The sequence below is a fragment of the Panulirus ornatus genome, chromosome 56 (genome assembly GCF_036320965.1).
Source record: "Panulirus ornatus isolate Po-2019 chromosome 56, ASM3632096v1, whole genome shotgun sequence".
NCBI lineage: Eukaryota > Metazoa > Arthropoda > Malacostraca > Decapoda > Palinuridae > Panulirus > Panulirus ornatus.
This window is the reverse complement of record NC_092279.1, coordinates 21,420,134-21,447,288: the sequence shown is the minus strand read 5'-3', so window position 1 is coordinate 21,447,288 and position 27,155 is coordinate 21,420,134. Positions and strand designations below refer to the sequence as shown.

At 41.5% G+C, this 27,155-nt stretch overlaps 2 protein-coding genes across 5 annotated transcripts in view; both read right to left on the bottom strand.

The window, feature by feature from the left end:
* LOC139766006 (uncharacterized) overlaps positions 1-15,603 on the bottom strand; it is a 513,479-nt gene extending 497,876 nt beyond the window's left edge. Inside the window, exon 1 of the mRNA XM_071694071.1 lies at positions 15,367-15,603. The gene's annotated coding sequence lies outside the window, so the exon portion shown is untranslated. The remainder of the gene's footprint in view (positions 1-15,366) is intronic.
* A 6,399-nt stretch (positions 15,604-22,002) lies between these two features.
* The window catches only part of LOC139766005 (FHF complex subunit HOOK-interacting protein 1B-like), a 61,234-nt gene continuing 56,081 nt past the window's right edge, over positions 22,003-27,155 (bottom strand). For all 4 annotated transcript variants that reach the window (XM_071694057.1, XM_071694058.1, XM_071694055.1 and 1 more), the window contains 2 exons: positions 25,350-25,473; positions 22,003-23,912 (listed from right to left, as the gene is read on the bottom strand). In XM_071694057.1, the coding sequence (XP_071550158.1) occupies positions 23,729-23,912; positions 25,350-25,473 (308 nt within the window). In that variant the 3' untranslated portion in view covers positions 22,003-23,728. The remainder of the gene's footprint in view (positions 23,913-25,349; positions 25,474-27,155) is intronic.

Here is a 27,155-nt window from a genome sequence, read left to right as displayed (position 1 = left end):
CATCAGTCTATTTACATCAACATTCATCGTCTAAAGTTTTGCGAATACTTTTATATTTCTTTCAATGTCAGGATGTCAGTAGAATTTTTAGCATACTGTTTGTATATGTTCCTAGGTAATATGGTAACTATAGTGTCACATAATGGGACAGCTCTCATCCATATGAAGTGACCGTTCAGTCGAAGGCATGATGAAATCCTCAGTCGGACAAAGAAGTCTCTAAATATGATGATAACAGGAATTGCGATACTGTAGCACCAGCGCCCCCAAACAGCAGCAGCAGGGTAAGGTGGCCTCACCACCAGTAGCTAGACGCAGAGACGGCTGGAACAGTAGCCATCAACAGGAGCAAAACGCGCCAAAGGAGACAACAAAAGGGCGAGCCAGCGAGCCAGCGAGCCAGCCAGCCGCCAGCCAGCCGCGCTCTGCAACGCTTCGCCCGTTGACTGTTACTATCCAGGAGAGGTGAGTCGACATCGTTACCCAGCTTCCTGATGCTCGCTCATGACCCTCCCACCACCACCATCATAATGGCTGGAGCGCTACAAGGCAAACGTGTCCCCCATCACCAGTCGAGATCATTCTCATTGCCCGTCAGTCTGCCTCATATAGTAGTACACACACAAGCACAAACTACAGACACCATGACTCCGGCTTATACACACAAAGCACAAGAACCTATTCCTCCAGCTACACACACACACAGACACACACACACACACACACACACACACACACACACACACACAGCTCATGAGACTCACAAGGGCAAAACTAGAATATGCTTTGGGTCATCGCACCTAACGTTTGGCCACTGCATCTAAAGAAGCAAATAGAGAGAAATAGAGAAGGTCCAGAGGAGAGCAACAAAGACAGAAACAAAATCAAGAAAGCAAAGTTACAGAGGCAGGCCAAAGGGCTTTAAATCTTCCCGCCTTGGAGGAGAGGGGAGTGAAGGGGTGACCTGATCACAACCTTTAAGTTTTGGGAAGTGTCAGTCGATGATGTGGTTCAGTGATAAGTGCATGGAGAGACGCAGGGAGAGAGCAACCAATGGATGAATCATGAAATAAGGAAAAAAAAAAAAGAAAAAAAACTTGCTAAAAGAAAAAGATGTAAAGAATTACTTTTATAGTATAGAAGAGGCGGATGAATTGAATAGCAGGAGTTAACATAGATACACGGATCACACAGACAGAGACCCCCAGATCCCTCATACAAGGGGTGTCCTTTATCTTGTGGCCCATCATTTCATTACAGAATTTTTTGTTTGAGGTTTCCTATGACCTGACTTGACCTATAACCCCCCCCCCCCCCGTGTAATGTGGTCAACATGCCGACTTTTACCGGGCCTCAACAAAAATGTTTACCCTGCAGTTGTAAAGGCAATCTGATCTTCGATTCGCACAACAGAGTTCAATCCCTTTATTGCTAAAGTGAATACCGTCTCTGCTGTACAAACCCTTATCGCCCATTAAGTCGAGCCACAGGTCTATAAAGCCGATCTTAGCATCTATATACACAGGGGGTTTCAGTCGTTCATTTATACCAGGCGCACTACTAAATTTAATCAATGTGATGGCAGAGAATGTTCAAGAGACAAGGGCCCCCGAGGATGTAAAACTCCCTTCGTGCATTGTACCAAAAGGCAATTACACACACACACACACACACACTCACACACACATCCACACACACACACACACACACACACACACACGTGGCCTGCTCCCTAATCCTGATGCACTCTCCTGCAGTCTTTACGCGAGCACAAGAATATGTGTGATCCTGCATGCAGCGCCTGACCTCATGCACGGGGGAAAAATATGCCTACTGGATTTCGTTGCATTAAGCCCGTCTGTTTACAGGTCAGACGGTATTACGAAATTCTTTTTTGCTATTTACATCACGTAACCTTACTCGGCGAGGGTTACGAAGGGTAATGTACGTTTGCGAACCAAATTCACACACCTGACTTGAATCACCGTTGGGGTCCATACAACATGCCTGGCCCTTGATATACGCGGGTAAGTACAACCTCAACTAGGGCATATGGACTATAATCTAATACACCTGACCTTGTACGACGAATTGATGTACCCCTTCAAGGTACTGAAAGTGGGTCAGATTTACACACAATGTCTCACACGAGGGCGTGCTAAGTACTCTGGCAGACGCAGCACGAGCCTTTGTTATCTGCTGGTCACGGTGATAAACATCATCTCGGTTGATCGAGCCCCACGGCGAGCGGCGGCCGGCAGCGGGCGGGAGGGTGATGGGATGCCCCTCATACATAACGGCCAGCGAACACGAATGCCAGCTCACACCCGGCAACCCCTTACAGGGACGTGAGGGAACATTCCTACGATACGGCCGAGGTTGTCGCGAAGATGGCTCACTGTGAAGATCAAGGTGGCATTAATGTGTGGCAAACGGTACTGACACCACAGAATTCCCAGTCGCCCCGTGTAGTGATGATTTACGAATGGTACTTGAGCGATACCTAACGCTAGTGTGACGCGATGAAATGACGACTTTAACGATGCCTTCACAAACATCTTCAGTGTAGTAAGGTTAGAGCAATGTTGGCCGAAAATACAAATGCTATGTTCAGGATAACCTTTGTTGTCCACACGATTTTTTTTTTTTCCATATGCGAAGGAGAGAGAGAGAGAGAGAGAGAGAGAGAGAGAGAGAGAGAGAGAGAGAGAGAGAGAGAGAGAGAGAGAGAGGCAACATCGCGGCCTACGGAAAGAGAAGGCTTAAGAGAGAACTCTGTCCTCTTTGTTCACTAAGCCACGCGAACTGCACGTAAGAACCCGCTCAAAAATCAAGATACCGACTGGTCAAAACCAAAGCGTCGGGTTCATGTGCAAGTTAGAGAGATACACCGCCGACACTATACCTGCCTCCCACCATACCAGCGTGCCCCACTGAATAAGAAAGGAGACCACTGGAGAACTGGACACCCACTGTAGGTTACCACTAACGGCACGATCGAATATATTCCTAAGACTCTACATGAACAATATGAATCACGTCGTCTCGCTCTTCTGATGGAAGGAATATATTAATCAAAGTCATTATGGTGCGACATACTGTAATAAAGTCACTTTTCATTACTGTGATAAAGTCACTTTATGTTTTGTATAAATCTTTAAAAAGAAAAAAAAAAATCGCTTCTGTAGTTCAAGAGGAAACTTGGGTCGATTCAGACACCATCAGCAGCTCCACCTTAATACACCGACACTGGAAATAACTACCGTAATAAGCGATGAGGTACAAACCAGCTGTTAGTATCCTCATACAACGTCACGCTCCACACACACGACACACAACCATGAAGCAATATACCAGGGTCCGCCCTACCAGAGTCTGTACCGTTAGTCGCTGTGTTTTTGTTTTTTCAAAGTTTGAGAATTACGAAGCGGTGTTACCGGACTCCGTATGCTCGAGGTTACACCTCTGACGAGGAGGAGGCCACCATATCGCTGGCGGTAGGTGTCTCGTCGACGAACTGCCCACTGCAAAGGAGTTCACACTTCCCTGCTACTGAAAGTAATGCAGTCTTGGGCTGCAGAAGCTTCGGGAAAGAGATCCAGACGAAAACCGGGACAGCTCACAGAAACGGGTTCCGGGGAAATTATGACATGTAAAGAATGAAATAAACTACAGGTTTGAATTTGACACATAATTGTGTCTTGATCGTTGAGGAGAATCAGGACGAGTTGCTCCTACGAAACAACGAAGTTCGGTTCCAAGAATTCATATTTGAACCAAAAAAAAAAAAAAAAAAAAAAAAAAAGTGTACAGAAAGAAGTTTAAAAGATTTCATCTATCTCGAAGTTATCACACCAACAACGACAACGGTAACAACTTGTACAAATAATATAAAATAATGACTTACTGACAGGAAGCATAACATTCTTTTTTTTTATGTATATGTGACGTGTTCAAGTATGGAGCCCATCGCCAGATTTCTTACCTGGCTAAAAAAAGCTTTGTTACAAACTGTGGCCTGGAACTACAAACGCCGTCCCACACACACACACACACACACACACACACACACACACACAACGTAAAAAGAAAAAGGTGGGAGAGTGAGACTGTTTATTGTTGGTGGTGTGTGTGTGTGTGTTGCTGGTGGTGGCGGCGGCAATCATCTGGTGGTGAACGTAGTACTCCCCACACCCAATATATCCCCTCCGTGACTACAATAACAACAGTCTCACCCTGGACTTCCAGAACCACCACACCACCGCTCCTTTGATACAGCTTCCCTGATCCCTCCACACTCCTCTCCTGGTCCCTCCACACTCCTCTCCTGGTCACTCCAACCCCTCTCCTGGTCCCTCTGATCGCTCTTTTGGTCCCTCCTACCACCCTCCTGGTCCCTACAAACCCTCTCTTGTTCCCTTCATCCTTATCCAAGATTCCTTTAACTCCTTAGTCCTTCCACTACACACCCCTGGGCACTATACCGTCCCCATCCATCATCGTCCCTCTACCCAGCACTACCTCTTCCCTCTTCCCTCACCGTGTTACTACTGCTGCTCCACCTCACCTTTCTCCTCTCCCTACTGTCCATCTCCCTCGTCCGTTACATCCTCTACTGCTCTTCACCCTCTTCCTCTAGCGCTCCTCTCCCTCGACCGCTGTTCCAGTCCTCCTCTCCTCGCTCAGTCCCTCAACCCTCCCATTCTTTACCCATTCCTATTGATGGTGTGCCAAAACAGGGCCTTCGCCCGGGGTCCCCTGTTCGCTCAGTACGAGGATGATCAATGTTATGGTGGCGACGACGATGCCCCGAGCTGTTGATCGGGACGAACTAATCACAGGCATACCGCCTCCTCCCCGCTCTACACACACACACACACACACACACAGGCCCAGCCGGAGGTCACACTCTTTCTTGATTGGTCTGAGGTTATTGCCATCTTAACCTATTTTTGGCTAAGGAAAAAAAAAGGATTTTGATAGCTGGGAGTTCAATGGGGAAATAAGGGTCAACTTCCTAAACATACAATTAACAGGATACTTTTTCCGCCCTAAACACATGTGCCCCACGCATTCAGGTATCTCAAGACTTTCAAAGATACCCAAGATGACAAAACATGGAAAGGAGGAAATATATACATGTAATGTGTCTTGGAAGATGTTGAAAATGGTACCCAGCTGGACAACGGGGCAACTTATTAGAACCGTTAAGTAGGTAAGTTACGACGAACCTACGTGTACTGTACTGCGAGGGAGTGTGGGAGACCCCATCTCTTGATATACAGGTCAATGTTTAAAACTACCCTTAAGCAAACAAGGCCAGCCTCTGCTTGTCACTACGCCCCTACCCAGTCGTCATGAACACTGGCTGGCAGCTCCAGCCTTCGCTCGCTCTTTAGATCCTTCGTCAGTCATCCCACCTCAAGCTATCCACTACACCTCCCCTGAGCCATCACGACTATCGCTGTTCATCCCGTCCGTCCCTGGACACTGTGCCCTTCAGTAACCCCCAAGGGACATGGCTCAATACTCCTCCCCCGCTCCTCACCACTAACCCCGCAACGAACACATCACACCCGCTATAAGCGCCACGCCCCTCGCTGAATACCATGCCCTCGGCTACCCACCACACTCCCACAACAAATAGCTACACCTGCATCTTCATGCTAAACATCACAGGCAGCCACAACTCTCCAGCCTCACCATCACTCCGCAGATCATATCCCCACTCTGACCGAGACACTCCTCGTAGACCCACTCCTCCCTCATCAGGGAGAGTATCCTGACTTTGCTTAATGTTGATACTTCAAATGTCTTGTAGATACTTTACGTGTCTTATAGATACTTCATGTGTCTGTCTTGTAGACACTTCGTGTGTCTGTCTTGTAGATACTTCACGTGTCTGTCTTGTAGATACTTCGTGTGTCTGTCTTGTAGATACTTCACGTGTCTGTCTGTCTTGTAGATACTCCACATGTCTTATAGATTCTTCACATGTCCTGTAGATACTTCACATATCTTGATGCGTAATCCAAGCACAGCTGTTCGGTGTTTTGTAAACAGTTCACTGACAGTGTAAACTAGTGAATGATTCATTCGATGCAGTCCAGTCCTTGTAACATCTTCCTCACTACGTAACTTGTTATGTAACTCAACCACTTATACCCACCAGTCCGAGTGCCCCTTCTATGCACCCTGTACCTTCCTGTGCGCCAGCGGCCACAGGATGGGTAGGAGTGCGCAATGTATTTGAAAATCAGGTTCCACATCCTGGCCAACCTCAGCAACACTCGCTAACCACGACGCTCCTTGCTGACCTTCACACCCGACATTAACGGACCAACCCGCCCATAGTTAACCACCCTGCACGTCATCAACCCCCCCCCCTCCTCATCCATCGCTAACCATCTCACCAATATTGTTGGCCAACCCGCCCACCGATAACCACCTCGCCGATCGTTAAACATTCCGCCCATTGTTAACCATCCCACCCATCGTTAACCACCCCGCCCATCGTTAGGCATCCCACCTCCTGCCATTACGGCTATCCACACATCCAAAACGCTCCTTTCTAACCACCACATAGGTCCATTTACTGTCCACCAAGCAACCTATCTATGCCTCCCAAAACAACCTTCAAAACAGAGAAAACGGAAGGCCTACTGGCTTAGGACGAGGTTCTCTCCCATTTTACATTCCAATCCTACCAACATATATATTCTAGACAGAGAACGTTAATAATGAACAGTAATCCTCCCTTCTATCCAACGGATAGCCTGATGTGGGTAGGGAGGGCGGATGAGCGGCGCCTGGCACCACCTGAGGAATCTGGCCTGGCCACTCGTGTGACCTACACCCGCGGGGGGTCCCGAGCGGCCACCTCTCCACACACACACTGGAGGAATCGGCTACAGCATTTATTTTGATGCTCGTCTTACACTGATACGATTTCACAGATGACCTTTATAAAGTCTCGAATACATTACTACGCACCAGCTTGTCCTACGTAACCGTAATGACACTGAAGAAAAAAAAAAGATGGAAAATGAAGTCTCTAGACTTATACTTGGCTCTTCCACGATCGCTGGAGGTCCTTGCTGAGCTAAGAGAACGAGGGACGCATGGCGATGAGGACAGAATCACCGATAACCACCTTCAGGTTAAAACTGACACAACAGCGCGGGTGATACATATAATGTTCTCAACACAGAACTGTTAAAGCATTTTCGCCACGCGAATCTGTATGGATCCAGATAACAGCCACTGACATGAAGTTATCAAATTAAGAAGTGGATATGATTATTCCGCCTCCGTGGCAGACAACTCCCTCTGACATCCCCATACATACTTATCCACCTCCAGAAACTAATTACTCATGATACAACCAAACTTGCACTTGAAAGAGAAGCTGGTAAACACAGCACTTGGCTCATCAATTACCTGTTTAACAACAAGCCTAATAACACTGTCCTGCCGCGAGATGAATATCAGAAAATGCAAAAACTATATGCCATATCATGTCTTGCCGAATACATGTATGTTATGCATCTGAATTTCATATGATTCAGCACTCCTGAATTACAGCAATTGCAATAAAATGTTTTTGCAATTGATACGCTAGTGCATGCAACAACGCCACCTCCACGACGGGGTTCCTAAGGTGTAAGTACGAAGTCTGTTGTTTATGTTCTTGAGTTATCGTGCTGACAAGACTGTGTCAAACGACAGACAGACGTCTGCTGGGGCGACGACACACGGTCCTACTCACTCTTGTACTGGCGGCACATCAGAACAACAATCAAAATACAGCTGACTTGTTTTTGAGACAAGCAGAAGAGTGCAGACAGGCACTAGCAGGTTCATAATCCATCACAATAAAATACATCAGTCAAGACGTGTGTGTGTGTGTGTGTGTGTGTGTGTGGAGAAAAAAAACGAGATCAAAGGACCATAAGCTGGCACTGCTAAGTTAAGCCAAAGCTATTGGTCTGTATTTGGAGTTGTCACGCTAGATTAAGCCAAAGTCATTGATCTGTATTTGGGGTTGTCACGCTAGTTATTTGGAGATGTTAACCATATAAATTGTAAATTGCATGACTCAGAGATATGAACACACTCACCATAACATTATCTCTTAGACTGCAAAAAGAAACAAAAAGGGGGTAGATCCAAACAATCCTAGTCAGATATGGCAAAACACCGTACTGATAAGATAGCATGAATTCTGATACTGTATCCACTTGCAGCATGTGGTAGGCGAGTCTACTACACAGATAGAATATAACCTTATGTAAAGAAACATCGCAATATGTAACTTTATCATCGCCTAGCCAGTATGGCTTATTTACGATTGTTACGATACTTTTCGGTACCTCTCATAGAATGAGCATGGGTTGCACAGCTACTGTTAGCTTCAGTAAATTTTAGCACGTATCTTTAAGGCACCCTAGAAATAACGAGGAACAACCTTTTAGATCAATTTCTGTGTGTGTGCAGCTGGTGGCCGGCCGCCAGCCACTGATACCCGCTGCCAAGAATCTGGTTGGAAGTGTTGTTGTAGGGCAAGTACGATAAGTATCCCGCGTGCACAGGTTAGTTACTTGCTTCACAATAATAACATTGATTCTATTAGCACATCGGGCTATTAGAAGACTACAGCTAACATCTACCTGGTAGCCTACTGGCTTACCAATATCTGGCACAGTCCCGTTGGTTCACTATTGGCTGGTGCGTTAAGTTGGTTCATACATATTACCAGAAAGTCTGATGTCGCACCATTATCCGCCACAGTTTGCTGGCTCAACCTCAGTGCATAAAAGTCTCCTGGTGTCACCATCATGTGGCACACAAAGAAGCTTTCACCACTGTTGCACCACGTGATTAGTTCACTATCAACTTTAAAGACTATTGTTGGTACACGATTACCAGGGTAAGGCTTTCCCGGCTCAAAAGCGAGAAAATATTGGTTCATCACCACCTGTGAGAAAGTCTATTGATTCGCCTTAATTAAGGCACAGGATTCTTTTTGTTCCTCATTACGTGAGTGTTTACTTTGGTAATGAACTTTTTTTCAAGAGCGCTTTGCTTACCGAAGCCGTCTGGTGGTCATGACCGTAAACACCACACCATCCATCGTTACGTTACTCTGTATCATCTATTATTCATGTCTCCTCCCCAACTTCCAGACTCCTTATGTTTCTTTAACAACGCATCCCTCCAGGTCATTTGTCATTACTTATCGTTCACCACTTACGATCAATCACCCATCCATTCTTCTGCACTCCCGTGTGTCACCATAGCCACCGCTGGTCCTTCATTCCTTTCTACTTCCACAACCACAACATACCCTCGTCATTCGTTCCTCTCCACTCTCGTCACCACAACCATCGCTTGTCATTCATTCTCAACCACAACACCCTTACCAACCCGGCCACCACCGCCAGACACCACAAGCATTATTAGTATGCCAGCTGGTCTTATACCTTAAGGCTCTAATACAGCATACGGCCGCAGACTAAAGCCTAATCTAATTACCTTCCCGTTATAGCCCTCCCGTATCTCCAACCTCCGGGGGGAGGGGAGGATCTCTATCTTCTAATTCATTAAGTCATCCCATGTGGTATACGCTGGTATCCCTCCGCCGCTACGACAGTGAACCAGAAGAGGCAAAGTCCCCTCCATCGCTCCGCACCATCCCAACGCCAGCAGTGGCTAGGCCCTTCATTTACATGCAGGGGCAAGACATTCCTTTTACGTTAGCAATATACTTCTGGCAACAGACTTTATGAAAAAAAATCAATCGGGTGTTCTGAACTGCTAAAAATATCCACAACAGCTTATGAATATTAATCAAGTTCGACTATAGGCCCGGACCACCCTAACAAGCTGAGGAGTGAGGTTAGCACACATACACACGAGATGGGTTTGTTTGTTCTAGGGATGGGGCCCCACGAGTGTGAAACTCCCTCCCTGTACAGTAATAAGTAAACACACGGGCTTTCAATACAGAGGCTTCGCTGACCATGATTCGCGCACGGCCCTACCCAGGTTCGATTCCCGGAAGCAGCAGTCGATTTTCAGCCATCCAAGCTGTTAATCCTTTCCCTTGGGTTGCCTACAAATGAGTAACTGGCTTACATAGGGGTGTGTGTGCATATATATATATATATATATATATATATATATATATATATATATATATATATATATATATATATATATTATATATACATTTTTTTTTTTTTTTTTTTTTTTTTTATACTTTGTCGCTGTCTCCCGCGTTTGCGAGGTAGCGCAAGGAAACAGACGAAAGAAATGGCCCCCCCCCCATACACATGCACATACACACGTCCACACACGCAAATATACATACCTACACAGCTTTCCATGGTTTACCCCAGACGCTTCACATGCCTTGCTTCAATCCACTGACAGCACGTCAACCCCTGTATACCACATGACTCCAATTCACTCTATTTCTTGCCCTCCTTTCACCCTCCTGCATGTTCAGGCCCCGATCACACAAAATCTTTTTCACTCCATCTTTCCACCTCCAATTTGGTCTCCCTCTTCTCCTCGTTCCCTCCACCTCCGACACATATATCCTCTTGGTCAATCTCTCCTCACTCATTCTCTCCATGTGCCCAAACCATTTCAAAACACCCTCTTCTGCTCTCTCAACCACGCTCTTTTTATTTCCACACATCTCTCTTACCCTTACGTTACTTACTCGATCAAACCACCTCACACCACACATTGTCCTCAAACATCTCATTTCCAGCACATCCATCCTCCTGCGCACATCTCTATCCATAGCCCACGCCTCGCAACCATACAACATTGTTGGAACCACTATTCCCTCAAACATACCCATTTTTGCTTTCCGAGATAATGTTCTCGACTTCCACACATTTTTCAAGGCTCCCAAAATTTTCGCCCCCTCCCCCACCCTATGATCCACTTCCGCTTCCATGGTTCCATCCGCTGACAGATCCACTCCCAGATATCTAAAACACTTCACTTCCTCCAGTTTTTCTCCATTCAAACTCACCTCCCAATTGACTTGACCCTCACCCCTACTGTACCTAATAACCTTGCTCTTATTCACATTTACTCTCAACTTTCTTCTTCCACACACTTTACCAAACTCAGTCACCAGCTTCTGCAGTTTCTCACATGAATCAGCCACCAGCGCTGTATCATCAGCGAACAACAACTGACTCACTTCCCAAGCTCTCTCATCCCCAACAGACTTCATCCTTGCCCCTCTCTCCAAGACTCTTGCATTCACCTCCCTAACAACCCCATCCATAAACAAATTAAACAACCATGGAGACATCACACACCCCTGCCGCAAACCTACATTCACTGAGAACCAATCACTTTCCTCTCTTCCTACACGTACACATGCCTTACATCCTCGATAAAAACTTTTCACTGCTTCTAACAACTTGCCTCCCACACCATATATTCTTAATACCTTCCACAGAGCATCTCTATCAACTCTATCATATGCCTTCTCCAGATCCATAAATGCTACATACAAATCCATTTGCTTTTCTAAGTATTTCTCACATACATTCTTCAAAGCAAACACCTGATCCACACATCCTCTACCACTTCTGAAACCGCACTGCTCTTCCCCAATCTGATGCTCTGTACATGCCTTCACCCTCTCAATCAATACCCTCCCATATAATTTACCAGGAATACTCAACAAACTTATACCTCTGTAATTTGAGCACTCACTCTTATCCCCTTTGCCTTTGTACAATGGCACTATGCACGCATTCCGCCAATCCTCAGGCACCTCACCATGAGTCATACATACATTAAATAACCTTACCAACCAGTCAACAATACAGTCACCCCCTTTCTTAATAAATTCCACTGCGATACCATCCAAACCTGCTGCCTTGCCGGCTTTCATCTTCCGCAAAGCTTTTACTACCTCTTCTCTGTTTACCAAATCATTTTCCCTAACCCTCTCACTTTGCACACCACCTCGACCAAAACACCCTATATCTGCCACTCTGTCATCAGACACATTCAACAAACCTTCAAAATACTCATTCCATCTCCTTCTCACATCACCGCTACTTGTTATCACCTCCCCATTTACGCCCTTCACTGAAGTTCCCATTTGCTCCCTTGTCTTACGCACCCTATTTACCTCCTTCCAGAACATCTTTTCATTCTCCCTAAAATTTACTGATAGTCTCTCACCCCAACTCTCATTTGCCCTTTTTTTCACCTCTTGCACCTTTCTCTTGACCTCCTGTCTCTTTCTTTTATACTTCTCCCACTCAATTGCATTTTTTCCCTGCAAAAATCGTCCAAATGCCTCTCTCTTCTCTTTCACTAATACTCTTACTTCTTCATCCCACCACTCACTACCCTTTCTAAACAGCCCACCTCCCACTCTTCTCATGCCACAAGCATCTTTTGCGCAATCCATTATATATACATATATATATATATATATATATCTTTTCTTCTTTTAAACTATTCGCCATTTCCCACGTTAGCGAGGTAGCGTTAGGAACAGAGGACTGGGCCTTTTTCGGAATATCCTCACCTGGCCCCCTCTGTTCCTTCTTTTGGAAAATTTAAAAAAAAAGAGAGGGGAGGATTTCCAGCCCCCCGCTCCCTCCCCTTTTAGTCGCCTTCTACGACACGCAGGGAATACGTGGGAAGTATTCTTAATCCTCTATCCCTAGGGATAATATATACATATATATATATATATATATATATATATATATATATATATATATATATATATATATATATATATATATATATAACGGTACAGATTAGTAGAAATGGTATTCTACATAAACAAGGTTAAGAGAGGGGACAACATGAGTGTAAAACTCTCACCCCGTAATACACAAACAAGAAAAACTCAGCGAACGCCGGATCCTGATATTACAATGAACTTAGTTATTAATCAACAACAGACTGGCCATAGCCAGCGGAACAGAGACACCAGATATACACAGGTCACCACCACCTAAGTAACACTTGTGTTAAATTTAGGTAGACTGAATATAACTGAAAACGTCAGGTTTATAGCGAGTTCCGTATAAATCTACGTAACAGCTCCAGGGTCTATCTATACGCCTTAGATCGTGATCTGTACTGAGGAATCTTGTTAGGAACTATATAGATCTTGCATATTCTTTTTAAATCATACAACTGGTGCACTGTTTTGTGTCTGTTTACTTACTACATGAGGTCCTCAGCCCAATGTAAACAGACATATACTCCAGTGTTTATATATGTTCGTATTAACCATGGGTTTGTGTGTATCTATCTATGCAATGAATGCAAGAGACCCTCAGCCCAACTTCATAACCAAACAAATATGCTTCTATAATATTCGTGTACATAGTCACTGACTGACCCATCCGGGACCGTGCATGTATACATTTACTGAACAAAACCTTAACGACTCGTAAAAGTGTGTGTTGACAATCAATAATTTGTGATGCTCTCATATTGGCTGCAAGGGGTCCGTCAGTCTATCTCCAAAACGTAACTCAAACGTTACTCTACTGTTCGTGAACTCGTAAAAACTAACCTGTATACTTACAGGTTAATGAATAAAACCTAAGCGACTCGGTAGTACATCACTTGTACAGGTGTGGACTGATTCTACAAGAACTTTGGACATGTACTGAGAAATTATTCTTATATCACTCTACTTTCTATGTATCCTAAACTTTGCTTGTATCTATGTACTGAATATATGGGGCCCTTAGCACACTTTTTTTTTATTTACCTCATGCTCATTTTTATCTATATATCTGTATGATTCAAAACATTGAAGAATGCCTACGGCCCGTAATGTCTTGCCCTCATTAACAGATTAAACCAACGAACTCGTGGGATGCAACTCTGCCATCCCGAGCGGTGAACCCATCTTGCAGCAGCGGCCTCCCAGTATCAGCCGACTCCGGGAACCTCGATTTTGCGGAGCGCATGCTCTCTCTCTCTCTCTCTCTCTCTCTCTCTCTCTCTCTCTCTCTCTCTCTCTCTCTCTCTCTCTCTCTCTCCCAAGGTGGACAGAACCCTTACAATCTCTGCTATACGAACGTGACCGGTCACATGCAAGGAAGCATGTCCAAGGTGTGCAACTTCTCTTCCTCCGTCGGCGGTACAGACATACAAAAAAGGTGAAAAAAAACTTAACAGAATCTTGACCTGTTAATTACCTGTCTTTTACTCGACATCAGTCCTCCTTAAGCTACAAAACCTACTGTGTGTCAAAACCAGAGAGGATGAGAAAGTCATCTGATACATTGTAACTATAAACTGTTCAAAGCTAAACAAATACAGCCGACATTATTAATATACCTATCATACTACATTATTAATATAACGAAATATTCTTATGGTCGTTATACCTGAATATCTAGATAAAACAGTTCTACCTTTGGTACACTTTAAAAAAATCATTATGGCTTGTTTTAGATCCAGTTGCTTCGAGGTATGTGCCTTATGTGCACATAAGCAACGCATCCCAGCGAACATTCTGGATCATGCGAAGACACCCGTTAAGGTTGCTGTAGTTCAACCCTGCATTGAAAATTAGAATATAACTCTCAGATGCTAGGGAAATTGGATGTTTTCAGAGGTTCTGTTGAATTCAACTTTGTCATTACTCCTACTGTCACCCTAGTCTTCATAGCCCCCCACCACTATCGTTAATAATTTAGGGAAATCTGCGGAACCGGTACCGGTTCCCGACCGAAACCAGAAGAGCAAAGCTGCAGAGTCTTTCAAGGCGATTGAGTCATGTAAGCTCCTACGTTAGGTCTTTCTTCTTAACGTTAGTTAGGTCCTTAAGTTTTATTCCTAAAGTGCTTTAGGTACGCACAAAGTTAGATATAAGCTCTAAGGAAGATTAGGTTTCTAAGACAAAAGAACTAACTGTGTCTATATTAGACCACAGGCCGTAGGTAAAGTTAGGTTTCTTGGTTCAGACACAAGTACTTTTAAGATACATGACCCAGCATAAAACCTCGCCCAGAGAGGACTAATACCAGTGACCCTACTAACATTATGCCGACGAGAATAGTTTGTTGAAGCAACTGTCCTCTTGGGACTACGACCACAGTTGACTATAAATTACTGAAAAATCCTTAAATCTTTTTTTTATCAGCGTTCTTCACTAGCACCTATGATCAGTGCAAGTCATTTCTGTGCTGCCTCCGAACTACATACTGAACCAGCAAGAAAATCAGGCGTGACAAGTCTCCCATGAACTAATAGTTTGAACAAGGGATTACATTACATCTAAGCAGGAAAGTTTGTTCCCCTAAAGTTCTTATATTACGTCTTGCCATCTAGCTCTCTTACCTTGTATTTAGAGAAGCTCCAGAAGTCTCTTGGACGTATAGTGCAATATCTTCAATACCCATTGTTCTTTGGTTGGTCATTCCGGCTGGTCTTGATTTATTGACTAAACGGTCAAATAATTTCAATGTCATTCCATAACCGGTTGTTGAAAGTATCTATAACACCTTTAGGCTTTACATTCTATAACCATACGCGCCCTCACTGTACATGCACGACTCTAGATCCACTTAAACACAGCAAAAAAAGTAAATCACCTGTGCACACATGACCCCCCCTAAATCAGCTCCATCATCACAACAATCAAGAGCACCAAACACGCCCCCAAACACGAGCCAATCAGATTGTCGCCAACGAATACGTCATTCCATTACAGCCAATCATCAATAAGGTAAAACACAGATGAGAGCGGCTCAAGTATCGGGAAATGACGGTGTATTTCCGATCTTATGATCGATAATAAAATCAAATATGCTTGAACAAATTAAAATTTTCTGAGCAACACTAGTTAAATATATTAGAGGAGAGAAAAAGTAAAACAACCATTACATACAGGAGATCTCACCATCTACACAACCATTACACTGAGGCAAGTGGCAACTACCATACGTGCAGAGGATCAGTGGTTAATTTGTGAAAGAACATTATTAATTGGCGTTCTGGTATCCTCTTTGTAGGAAATATTAAAAAAAAAATTCAATAAGATTATTTTTTCAGTAGGTATAAGCACCAACTTCATAATTCTGTGCGTCCACTTTCTTTTTACAATTAACATGCCAGTTACGGTCAGATAGGGCAAATAAATGCCAAGCCATCGATGAAGAATAAGTGAAAAAAAAAAATAATGGTTCCAGGGAAATGGTAATAGAAAAGTTATGTTCTTAAGTACTAACTGATGGCCTAGTTTTGATGAGAGAAATTAAGAACAAGTAACAGACACTGAAAGCATGATGCCAGGTATCACCATCATTCCTAATAACCTGTACACTTGTGCCTTTAAGTTTACACTACAAGCAAAATCCGATTATATTGAACAGGTTGTTTCATGCATGTGCGTCCATCAATTCGCCATACTGACATTTTTTTGTCTATACTCGTAGCAAAATATCTCTTGACACGCGTTCCAGTGAAATACTTTATCCTTTCCTAAAGTAATGAATTACCTGGATAATACAAAAAAATGACAAGAACAAATCCTTTGTAGGTGGTAAAAAGTGTATTATGGCTGTGCTCATTTCTACGAGTTAAGTAGAAAATCGCATCAACGACTTCATTCACAAAGTGGAAATTATCAACGTTTATCCTCAAGAAAATTCCCCAACAATGAACTGAGGTTCAAAGTTTCTTTTTTTCAGGAAAACTGCTAACTGTTGTATGTTTGAGCCACACAGAGTAAGAGAATCTGGAATAAAACAAAATGATTTTAAAGACAATTCAATAATCTGCCTAAAAAACTTAGCTATGTATTGCAATATCTCCAGTTATCCAATGTAACCTAGGATATAAGTAAAGCTACAATGGTTGCAATGAGCCCATTTGTTTTCTGACTCTCATGTGCTCTGTGTGGTCAGTGCAGATGGGTCACACAGATCACCTAATCCTCTCCCCACCAGAAAAAAAAAAGGAATCTGCTCCATGAAGGCGAAACCTATATAAATTACTCTGCCTCGACGGCCAACTATGAAGTTGGATAGCCACTTTTTGCCAATTCTCGGGAGGGTGATGTCTTCTTTGAAGTGAGGATAGTGTCACACGCTTTGCCGATGACAACTGCTACTGCCATAGGGTTAGGGGATGGTGAATGAAGCCAAAAGTGTTTAAGATGTCTGTAAGTGCTTGAGTTGCTATTGGGCCATTGTTTGGTGTAGAAGCTTGACATACTGTCAGAGCCAGTTGCATAAGAGTTCTTTGGGATTTTCATCAAGTTGCGTCAGCAGCTAAGATGAATTTTGTGTATAGTTTTCATAATTTTTCTGTTGAGTGTGAGAATGTTTGTGGCTACAAATTTTTGTAGTTTCATTAGTACATTCTATCACAGATTAAATGTTTGTTGATTTAGGTGATACATGCTTCACTTGTAAGAGCTGAAATGGTGTGAGAGGAGTGAATTTTCTTTGTGTAGAAATGTTAGGTTTTCTTGTGCCCTCATTGGAAAGCAGCACAACTTCATCGAGGAACTTCTTCCCTAGTGGAATTCACCTCACCCTGCTTCTGCATGGAAAGCAGCCTTGAAGAAGCAGCAGCAGCTCTGCAAAACAGGTACTGGGGTTGTATAATAATTTATGCTATTCATTACAATTTACATACCTCATGAATTTTCATGTTCCACTACCACACATAGTGCATGCAAAATATCATATCATCAATCAAGAGATCATTTGTCTGTCTATGGACACATTTTTGCATCTATGATAATTGTAGAGCAATACATGATAGAACCTTCATACTTACACCATTGGTATCTCACTACAGAGATGATGAAGTTACTAGATTTAGAGGAACAAAGTTACATAAATTTGCATGTCATCCCATGCCATGCAGAACCACATATCCAACCCTCCTATCTGTGTGGCTGGGGAAAACAAAAGTCAGAGTTTGGCCAAGTTAACCTTAAGAAATCGTCAAAATACATATTAACTATAAAACAATGAAGAAACTTAATAAACAAAATATAATACTGCCAGTACCTTATTCGAACACACAAATTCAGTCCAATGTTGGGCTGGATGACACAACTGTTTACGTTCTGCCCACTCACAGAGAAACCAGCATGTCTACATGCCCATGGCTGCCCATATTATAAGTATATGCTCCCAGCAATATGAAACATACCTAAACATTTGTAAAACAATAAAACTGCATGGATGGCTCAAGGTTCTGGCACAGAGGATATTAAATATATAGACATCCCACATGCTGCTTCAAGGCCACTGTCAGTATTGCACCCTGCAGTCTTAGATAATGTAAAGTGCTCTCCCCAACATATCTTTTCTTTCATACTATTCGCCATTTCCCGCGTCAGCGAGGTAGCGTTAAGAACAGAGGACTGGGCCTCTGAGGAAACATCCTCATCCAGCCCCCTTCTCTGTTCCTTCCTTTGGAAAAAAAAAAAAAAAAGAGAGGGAAGGATATCCAGCCCCCCGCTCCCTTCCCTTTTAGTCTCCTTCTACGACACGCAGGGAATACGTGGGAAGTATTCTTTCTCCCCTATCCCCAGGGAATATATATATATATATATATATATATATATATATATATATATATATATATATATATATATATATATATATATATATATATTTTTTTTTTTTTTTTTTTTTCAAACTATTCGCCATTTCCCGCGTTAGCGAGGTAGCGTTAAGCATTCCTTGGAAAAAAAAAAAAAAGAGGGAAGGATATCCAGCCCCCCGCTCCCTTCCCTTTTAGTCTCCTTCTACAACACGCAGGGAATACGTGGGAAGTATTCTTTCTCCCCTATCCCCAGGGAATATATATATATATATATATATATATATATGATACATTTCTATGGTTCAACCAAGACACTTCACATGCTCTGGTTCAGTCCACTGATAGCACAACAAACCCTGCATACTAAATTGTGCCAATTCACTCTATCTCCTACATGCCTTTCACCCTCCTGCATGTTCAGGCCCCTACTGCTCAAAATCTTTTTTCACTTCATCTTTCTTTCTCCAATTTTGTCTCCCTGCTCACCTTATTCCCTTAGCTTCTGACATATATATATATATATATATATATATATATATATATATATATATATATATATATTCTTTTTCTTTTAAACTATTCGCCATTTCCCGCGTTAGCGAGGTAGCGTTAAGAACAGAGGACTGGGCCTTTGTGGAATATCCTCGCCTGGCCCCACTCTGTTCCTTCTTTTGGAAAAAAAAACAAAAAATGAGAGGGGAGGATTTCCAGCCCCCCGCTCCCTCCCCTTTTAGTCGCCTTCTACGACACGCAGGGAATACGTGGGAAGTATTCTTCATCCCCTATCCCCAGGGATAATATATATATATATATATATATATATATATATATATATATATATATATATATATATATATATATATATATATATATATATATTATCCCTGGGGATAGGGGAGAAAGAATACTTCCCACGTATTCCCTGCGTGTCGTAGAAGGCGAATAAAAGGGAAGGGAGTGGGGGGCTGGAAATCCTCCCCTCTCGTTTTTTTTTTTTTTCCAAAAGAAGGAACAGAGAAGAGGTCCAGGTGAGGATATTCCCTCAAAGGCCCAGTCCTCTGTTCTTAACGCTACCTCGCTATCGCGGGAAATAGCGAATAGTATAAAAAAAAAAAAAAAAATATATATATATATATATATATATATATATATATATATATATATATATATATATATATATATATATTTTCTTTCTTCTTTCAAACTATTCGCCATTTCCCGCGTTAGCGAGGTAGCGTTAAGAACAGAGGACTGGGCCTCTGAGGGAACATCCTCACCTGGCCCCCTTCTCTGTTCCTTCTTTTGGAAAATTTAAAAAAAAACAAGAGGGGAGGATTTCCAGCCCCCCCGCTCCCTCCCCTTTTAGTCGCCTTCTACGACACACAGGGAATACGTGGGAAGTATTCTTTCTCCCCTATCCCCAGGGATAATATACATATATATTTTTTTTTTTTTTTTTTTGCTTTGTCGCTGTCTCTCGCGTTTGCGAGGTAGCGCAAGGAAACAGACGAAAGAAATGGCCCAACCCACCCCCATACACATGTATATACATACGTCCACACACGCAAATATACATACCTACACAGCTTTCCATGGTTTACCCCAGACGCTTCACATGCCCTGATTCAATCCACTGACAGCAAGTCAACCCCGGTATACCACATCGCTCCAATTCACTCTATTCCTTGCCCTCCTTTCACCCTCCTGCATGTTCAGGCCCCGATCACACAAAATCTTTTTCACTCCATCTTTCCACCTCCAATTTGGTCTCCCTCTTCTCCTCGTTCCCTCCACCTCCGACACATATATCCTCTCGGTCAATCTTTCCTCACTCATTCTCTCCATGTGCCCAAACCATTTCAAAACACCCTCTTCTGCTCTCTCAACCACACTCTTTTTATTTCCACACATCTCTCTTACCCTTACGTTACTTACTCGATCAAACCACCTCACACCACACATTGTCCTCAAACATCTCATTTCCAGCACATCCATCCTCCTGCGCACCACTCTATCCATAGCCCACGCCTCGCAACCATACAACATTGTTGGAACCACTATTCCTTCAAACATACCCATTTTTGCTTTCCGAGATAATATTCTCGACTTCCACACATTCTTCAAGGCTCCCAAAATTTTCGCCCCCTCCCCCACCCTATGATCCACTTCCGCTTCCATGGTTCCATCCGCTGCCAGATCCACTCCCAGATATCTAAAACACTTCACTTCCTCCAGTTTTTCTCCATTCAAACTCACCTCCCAATTGACTTGACCCTCAACCCTACTGTACCTAATAACCTTGCTCTTATTCACATTTACTCTTAACTTTCTTCTTTCACACACTTTACCAAACTCAGTCACCAGCTTTTGCAGTTTCTCACATGAATCAGCCACCAGCGCTGTATCATCAGCGAAGAACAACTGACTCACTTCCCAAGCTCTCTCATCCCCAACAGACTTCATTTATTTATTTTGCTTTGTTGCTGTCTCCCGCGTTTGCGAGGTAGCGCAAGGAAACAGACGAAAGAAATGGCCCAACTCACCCTCTTATTTAATGCTTTCCTAAAGAAGGATCAAAGAAGTTAGAGAGAAGATATTTCACAAGGCCCAGTCTTTTCCTAATGATATATCAATGAATCAAAAGTGGAAAACCACAGAGAACCATGTCTTGCACAGCAAAGGTAAACTAGATCTCATTATTTGTTAGGAGTGTTGAATGTGGAAAGTTCAAAGTCATAAACGTAATACGGAAACACAAAGATCATTGCATACACAGTATGGAAGAGGACTGGGAGGAGAGAAATGGAAGAATGTGTGGGATGGTGTATGCAAGGGAGGCATGTAAGGACGGATACGTAGAGATTCTTGTGCCGCAGCCAACCCCTATTTTGGAGTTCCTAGAGGGAATTGGCATCAGAGATATAGATAAAGACCTTGTTAGTTTTTCCTTATATGGCAAAACATTATGTAATGGACGTGTCTCTTTATCAGTTAATCTCTTTTCTTAACTGTTGCTCTCTCATTTAACCTGAAAATACATTAGTTCAGTAGAGGATCTTTCATAAATGCTTATACATACTCAAACTGAAAACGGTCTTACACTCAATGTCATTCCCCAAAGCTCAATTTTCAAATACATTAATCTAAAATGCTTTCCTAATACTTGTAAAACAAAAAGTGGAAGCAAAATGTAGTTCAACCTCCTTCTGAGAGAAAAGGCAGCTGCTCTATGTACAAGTAAACTTGTTCATCAATTAGACTGCAATGTATTTCAAGCACTCCTGATAGTTCAAAAATAAACACTTTTTGTTTTAGTTTTCTAAATGAGCCACTGTGTTTTACACGAAATGAAAAGTGTTCTGGCTAACCCCAGACAATTTGACAAAAACAGGAGGAAAACAATGTAAGTTGTCAAGAATATATTTAATTGCATAAACCACATATTCTACATTTTTGTCAGTTATTCACAGATTCAATTATAATCAAAGTTTGTATGAAACTGGATATTTTAATAGAGAATATCATGTAAAAAGTCTGATTCACTGTAACTATGACCAGAAAAAATAATAAAGCACGTACAAATATAACTTCAGCTTGTGTACCCTTTATTGCATAAGAAACAACCATCACATCTACCAACCAGTGTATGTCAACACAGTGTTTCTAGGTAAATGTTCCCTGTATTTGCATCCAAACTAGTCATACTGAGCTTGCATAAGAAGTTTGTGTGGCCTTGATACTGAAGAACATGATATCATGCTCTGAACAACAAATTTCAAATACAATTCTGTACTTCTTGAGATCATGTTAAGCAAATCAATGCTATATATTCAACTTTTTCTTGACTTGAATAAACCTTTAACTCAGAAGTTTTCTTGCTTTATGAAATGTTTTACATGTATTATCTTAAATCACTGTGACATCACTATCACCCATGTTACAGCCTGATAATTTCTGAAAAAAAAACAGTATATACAAGGTTAGCCATATTATTTAATCCATATGAACAATCCGTAAATTCAATAAAAGACTGTATATAATCTATCACAGGATTCCCTCTCAAACCTTCTTTTAATCACATGTGATTTCATTTCAATACTAAGTACTGTATTGATACAAACATGTCAGTTTTGCTTTACTACACATAATAACTAACTAGTATATATGAGAATTCAAAACAGAAATTGTTATCTGCTATATGACATCTCAAGTCATGAAGTTTTGAGAGCAAAGTCCACTGTCTAAAGTGTAAAAGTGTTTAACATGATACATACTACATAACCCCCTATTTAACAAAATTAAAACTTTAAACATTCAATCACACAAAGAAATACAATCTTTAGAATATCTAAAAGACAAAGAAATAATAGTCACAAACAGTAATTTCACTCTTGCATTACAATGAATGCACACTGGACGGGAGAAACATCCTGTCTGTAAAGGGTAAAACAGAGTACAGACTGATTTATGCAGAGCTTCTTATGAAAAGGTAAGATACTTCGGGGGATGAAATTATCACAACGAAATCCAGACTTTCAAACCACAGAAAAAATTTATTGCACTGAGGAGAATCACATCACCAGTGCTACATGATCAACTGTCTTACTGTGTGATGCCATGATAACAAAGACTCTTGTTGCAATCTTTACTGTGCACTGATAACATTATGACTTATGTCTCTTCTTTGGTGTTATTACTATGAATAAACACTCTCTTATATATATATATATATCTCTAAAATCCCACAGTATTGCTGTATTCAAGTGATATGAAATGAGGCCATATGCCTATTAATCACCATAAAATATATTTATATATATATATATAATATTTATATAATTATATACACACTCAAAGAAGTGAGTTATTTAAAACCAATAAAATTAATGTCTTTGGGAATTACAAGAATAACTCATTTGTTAACTATAATTCAGACTAACCCTTTAGTTAACTATAATTCATTGGATTTAAATGCTAATTGGTAGTAATCTGCCAGCACAGATGAAATGAGCACTAAACTTGTTATACCAAGTTCTTTGAGTTGAAAACATACATAAAATATGCATCAATGTGTGTGTGTGTGCCCCCCTCATGGCCCTAGCATCCATGCATCATATTCATACATGAGTTACTGTCAACTAGAGGGTAATCTAAATTCTAAACTTGGCACTGCCACCATATGTTCTTGTGCAAGAGCAGACAACTCCAAAAGCCAATCTCGAAGAAGTACAGCACATCTTGCAGCATGAAGTTTTTCTACTGCTGGGCCTGAATTGGCAATGGTGTCCACACTTGCTACTGATGGCCGCTTTACATACCTTAGGAAAGTAAATATACCCATGGGGTAAGCAATCTATACAGATGAATATCTCAGTAATGAACACAAAAAAAATCTATATATACCATATATCAAACATTTAAGGACTGGATGTGTGCAAAAAGGCTAATGTTTCTTAGCTCCTGATACTAACTCATTTCAGCAGGAAAGGCATTTACAGATGAAAAGAAAACTTTTTTCATACCATATAATATAATATGCCACTGTGTAACATGATTACCTTGTGGCATTTGTGAAATCAAGGGTGGGCTTGTCTAAACAGTTAAACTTTGGACCTCTCTACTTTTTCAGTTTTTTTCTAATTATCATTACCTACTTTTCAAAAGGCAGGTATTTCACTTCCTCAAAAACTCATACATCTGCCTTCTCTCTCCTTACTTATTCATATCATCTGTCCTTTTCATATTGAAGACCTGGCCTCAACTAGAGACTATAACAGAAGTTTCCCACAGAAAGAAAGATACAATACATACATTTACCATATGAGACAGCATCAAACTGAAACATAACATTTATAAAATATCCTCAAAAATTTACCTCAAGTTCAACTATCAGTATTCTAAAAGTATATAATTATGCTTTGTGAATTCAGGGAGCTATTCTAAAATAAATGCCATTAAAATGGCTTCCCACAAATACTTTATTTTTGTTCAGGTCAGGACATTTTATTCTCTATTCCTTAATCAACCTCAGCATCAAAAGAGGCATTTTTATCATACACATAATCACTGACTTCATAAATCACCTTGTACTTTCAACCTGGCTTATATTGTGAACAGGCTGGCTGTAACACCCTTGTAAGAAGAAATTATGTGAAAGAGTGTTTTAACAAATTCTCAGGTTGGCTGAGAAAAAAAAAAATGGTAGTCTGAAGATGTCATATACTTGTAACATTGTTTGTTTTTAGGTATTTGCACTTAGCTACCTTGACCTATTTGTTTCTCTTGAAAACAGAAAAAAATAGGGATTCTTCACTATAAAAGATACAAAAAGATGTGAAAACAGTAGCTCAACAACTGACATATGAAAATAATAATGTAAAGTTCCAGAAAATGAAAAAAACACTATTCTATTAATGTTTTCTTTTAATCATATAAATCCAGAGCCTCTTTTACAGGTTTCAAGCAGCTTCAAAGCTGTACTAAAATCAATGGCAAGAAAATGATGGGCCCCTCTGAAAAATGTTCCTTGACAAGACTGTACCCCCAATGACAATGACAAAACATCAACAAAGGTGAACTTCCACTCATAGTGTACCCTCATCCAAGCAAAACTAGTCACATCCACGTTAAATAAAAAATGCAAGCAAAAGTACATCCCATTCATTTCTCCTTAATAATATCAGAGGTGACTGCAGTTGTATGGAATAGATCTTAACAAAGACACAACTTTTATGATATAAAGGTATAAGTCTCACCTGAAACCAGACTTATCAGGAAGATCCTCCAGAGGGCTCTCCTTAATTGCCGGCCGCTCACTACTGGTAGTACGGCGAAACAGGGCACTCATTGTTTGTGAAATACTGCGTCGCTTTCCTTCACCTGTTAGGTGATACAAACCAGGATTGCCTGAGACTTAGCTTTAGCTGAAACCAATCAAAATACAATAAATCTACATACAGATATTCCTCTCTCAATATAGTAAATACATCCCCAGAAAATGATACTGTATTCTGAGAAAAACTAAACTGTTCAATTATTCCCACAGACTTCCATTATATAAACCAGGGTGAAATTTTCTGCCCAATAATACCATAAAATTACCACATGACTGTTTTCCACTTATTGCACTGTAACAGCAATATAGTAATTAATATGCAATAATAATACTGTAAACCAATTAAAAATTGAAGTGTGCACGGGCAGCACAGGTGATGGCAGCGGTATGAGCTGCCATCTTCATTTAGTTCTTTATCCTTTTCAGTCCAAAGCCCCAGTGTTATACAAGTGACTGACAGAGTCCTAATCATGTATGCTGTACAGTCTGAATTTTCCTGCTTGCATCAGAAGGAATCTTTAACTAGAATGCAGTTACCCAAAGAAAACCATAGAGTGGAAAGTGCACACACCTCATCCAGGCCCCTCAGCCTACAAGCAGTGTGCTGTGTATACAAACATTATTTTGTGGGGATTCTGATGATGAGAATGGCTATCATATTTGGACATATGATATTCTATTCTAAAACAGAAAACACTTACTCTCCAGATGGAGTGAAGGAAAATGAAATGAGAATGATGCAACAGGTCATAGAGTATGTGGTGGACTTAAAAGGCCATGGCGTGCCGAGATTTAAATGAATGTGTTGTGCCATAGTTGAATCATCTAAGATGCTTTAAATGACTGTAAGTGATTAAACAGCAAACATCTTTAACATCATTTTGAACATAACTAATATTCCCCGAACTCTAGGAAGAAAACATTTTCAACACAGCAGTAAGTAGCTGGTAGGCAGCAAATGAGCAGGGAGGTATATTACCTGTATTGCCTGCCTGGGTATCAGTAGGGCTAGTGACAGCTGCATAGTGAGCCTACACTTCATTGGCTGTCAAGTTGCACTCCTCTGAACCAGGTAGCTGTTTTTTCTTTCTGTCTCACCTTCACATGGATTGCTGGCATTCTGTCCAAACCATACAAACTCTCTCTCTCCCTATCACACACAACACTTGACAACACTGAGTTCACACAGCTCATTCTTTGTAACTACAGATTTCCTGTGGTGAGTACTATGTGCTGGCCCTGCCTTTTGGCAAAATGGTAGAAACAACAGATAGAAGTAGTAAGGCAGGAACATTTAGGTAGGACTATTAGGCAGAAACATTAGGTAGAAGTAGTAGGTAGAAACATTAGGTAGTAGTAGTCAGAAGGAACCTCTGGTAGGAGCCTCTGCAAACACTGTGCTAGACTGGCCCTCTGCCACTGGCCAGTTAAGGGTGAGACATTAAAGGCTAAGAAGCAGCACTGGAGTTCACTAGTTATGAAGACTATGGCCATGGCCACCCAAACGTTAGAGATATAGATAGATAGCCCAGACAGAACTGGACTGAAGGGTTGTTTGATCTGACTATTCTCTATATCAGGTCAATTTTCCTGCACCACCCATGCTATCAACATATCTTAACCAGCTCTGTGATCTGACAATTTTGCACCATAAAACTTCACTTTTTGCCATTTTAGGGACTTTACAGTACATAAATTATTATTCTTTTTCTTATACTAACATAGC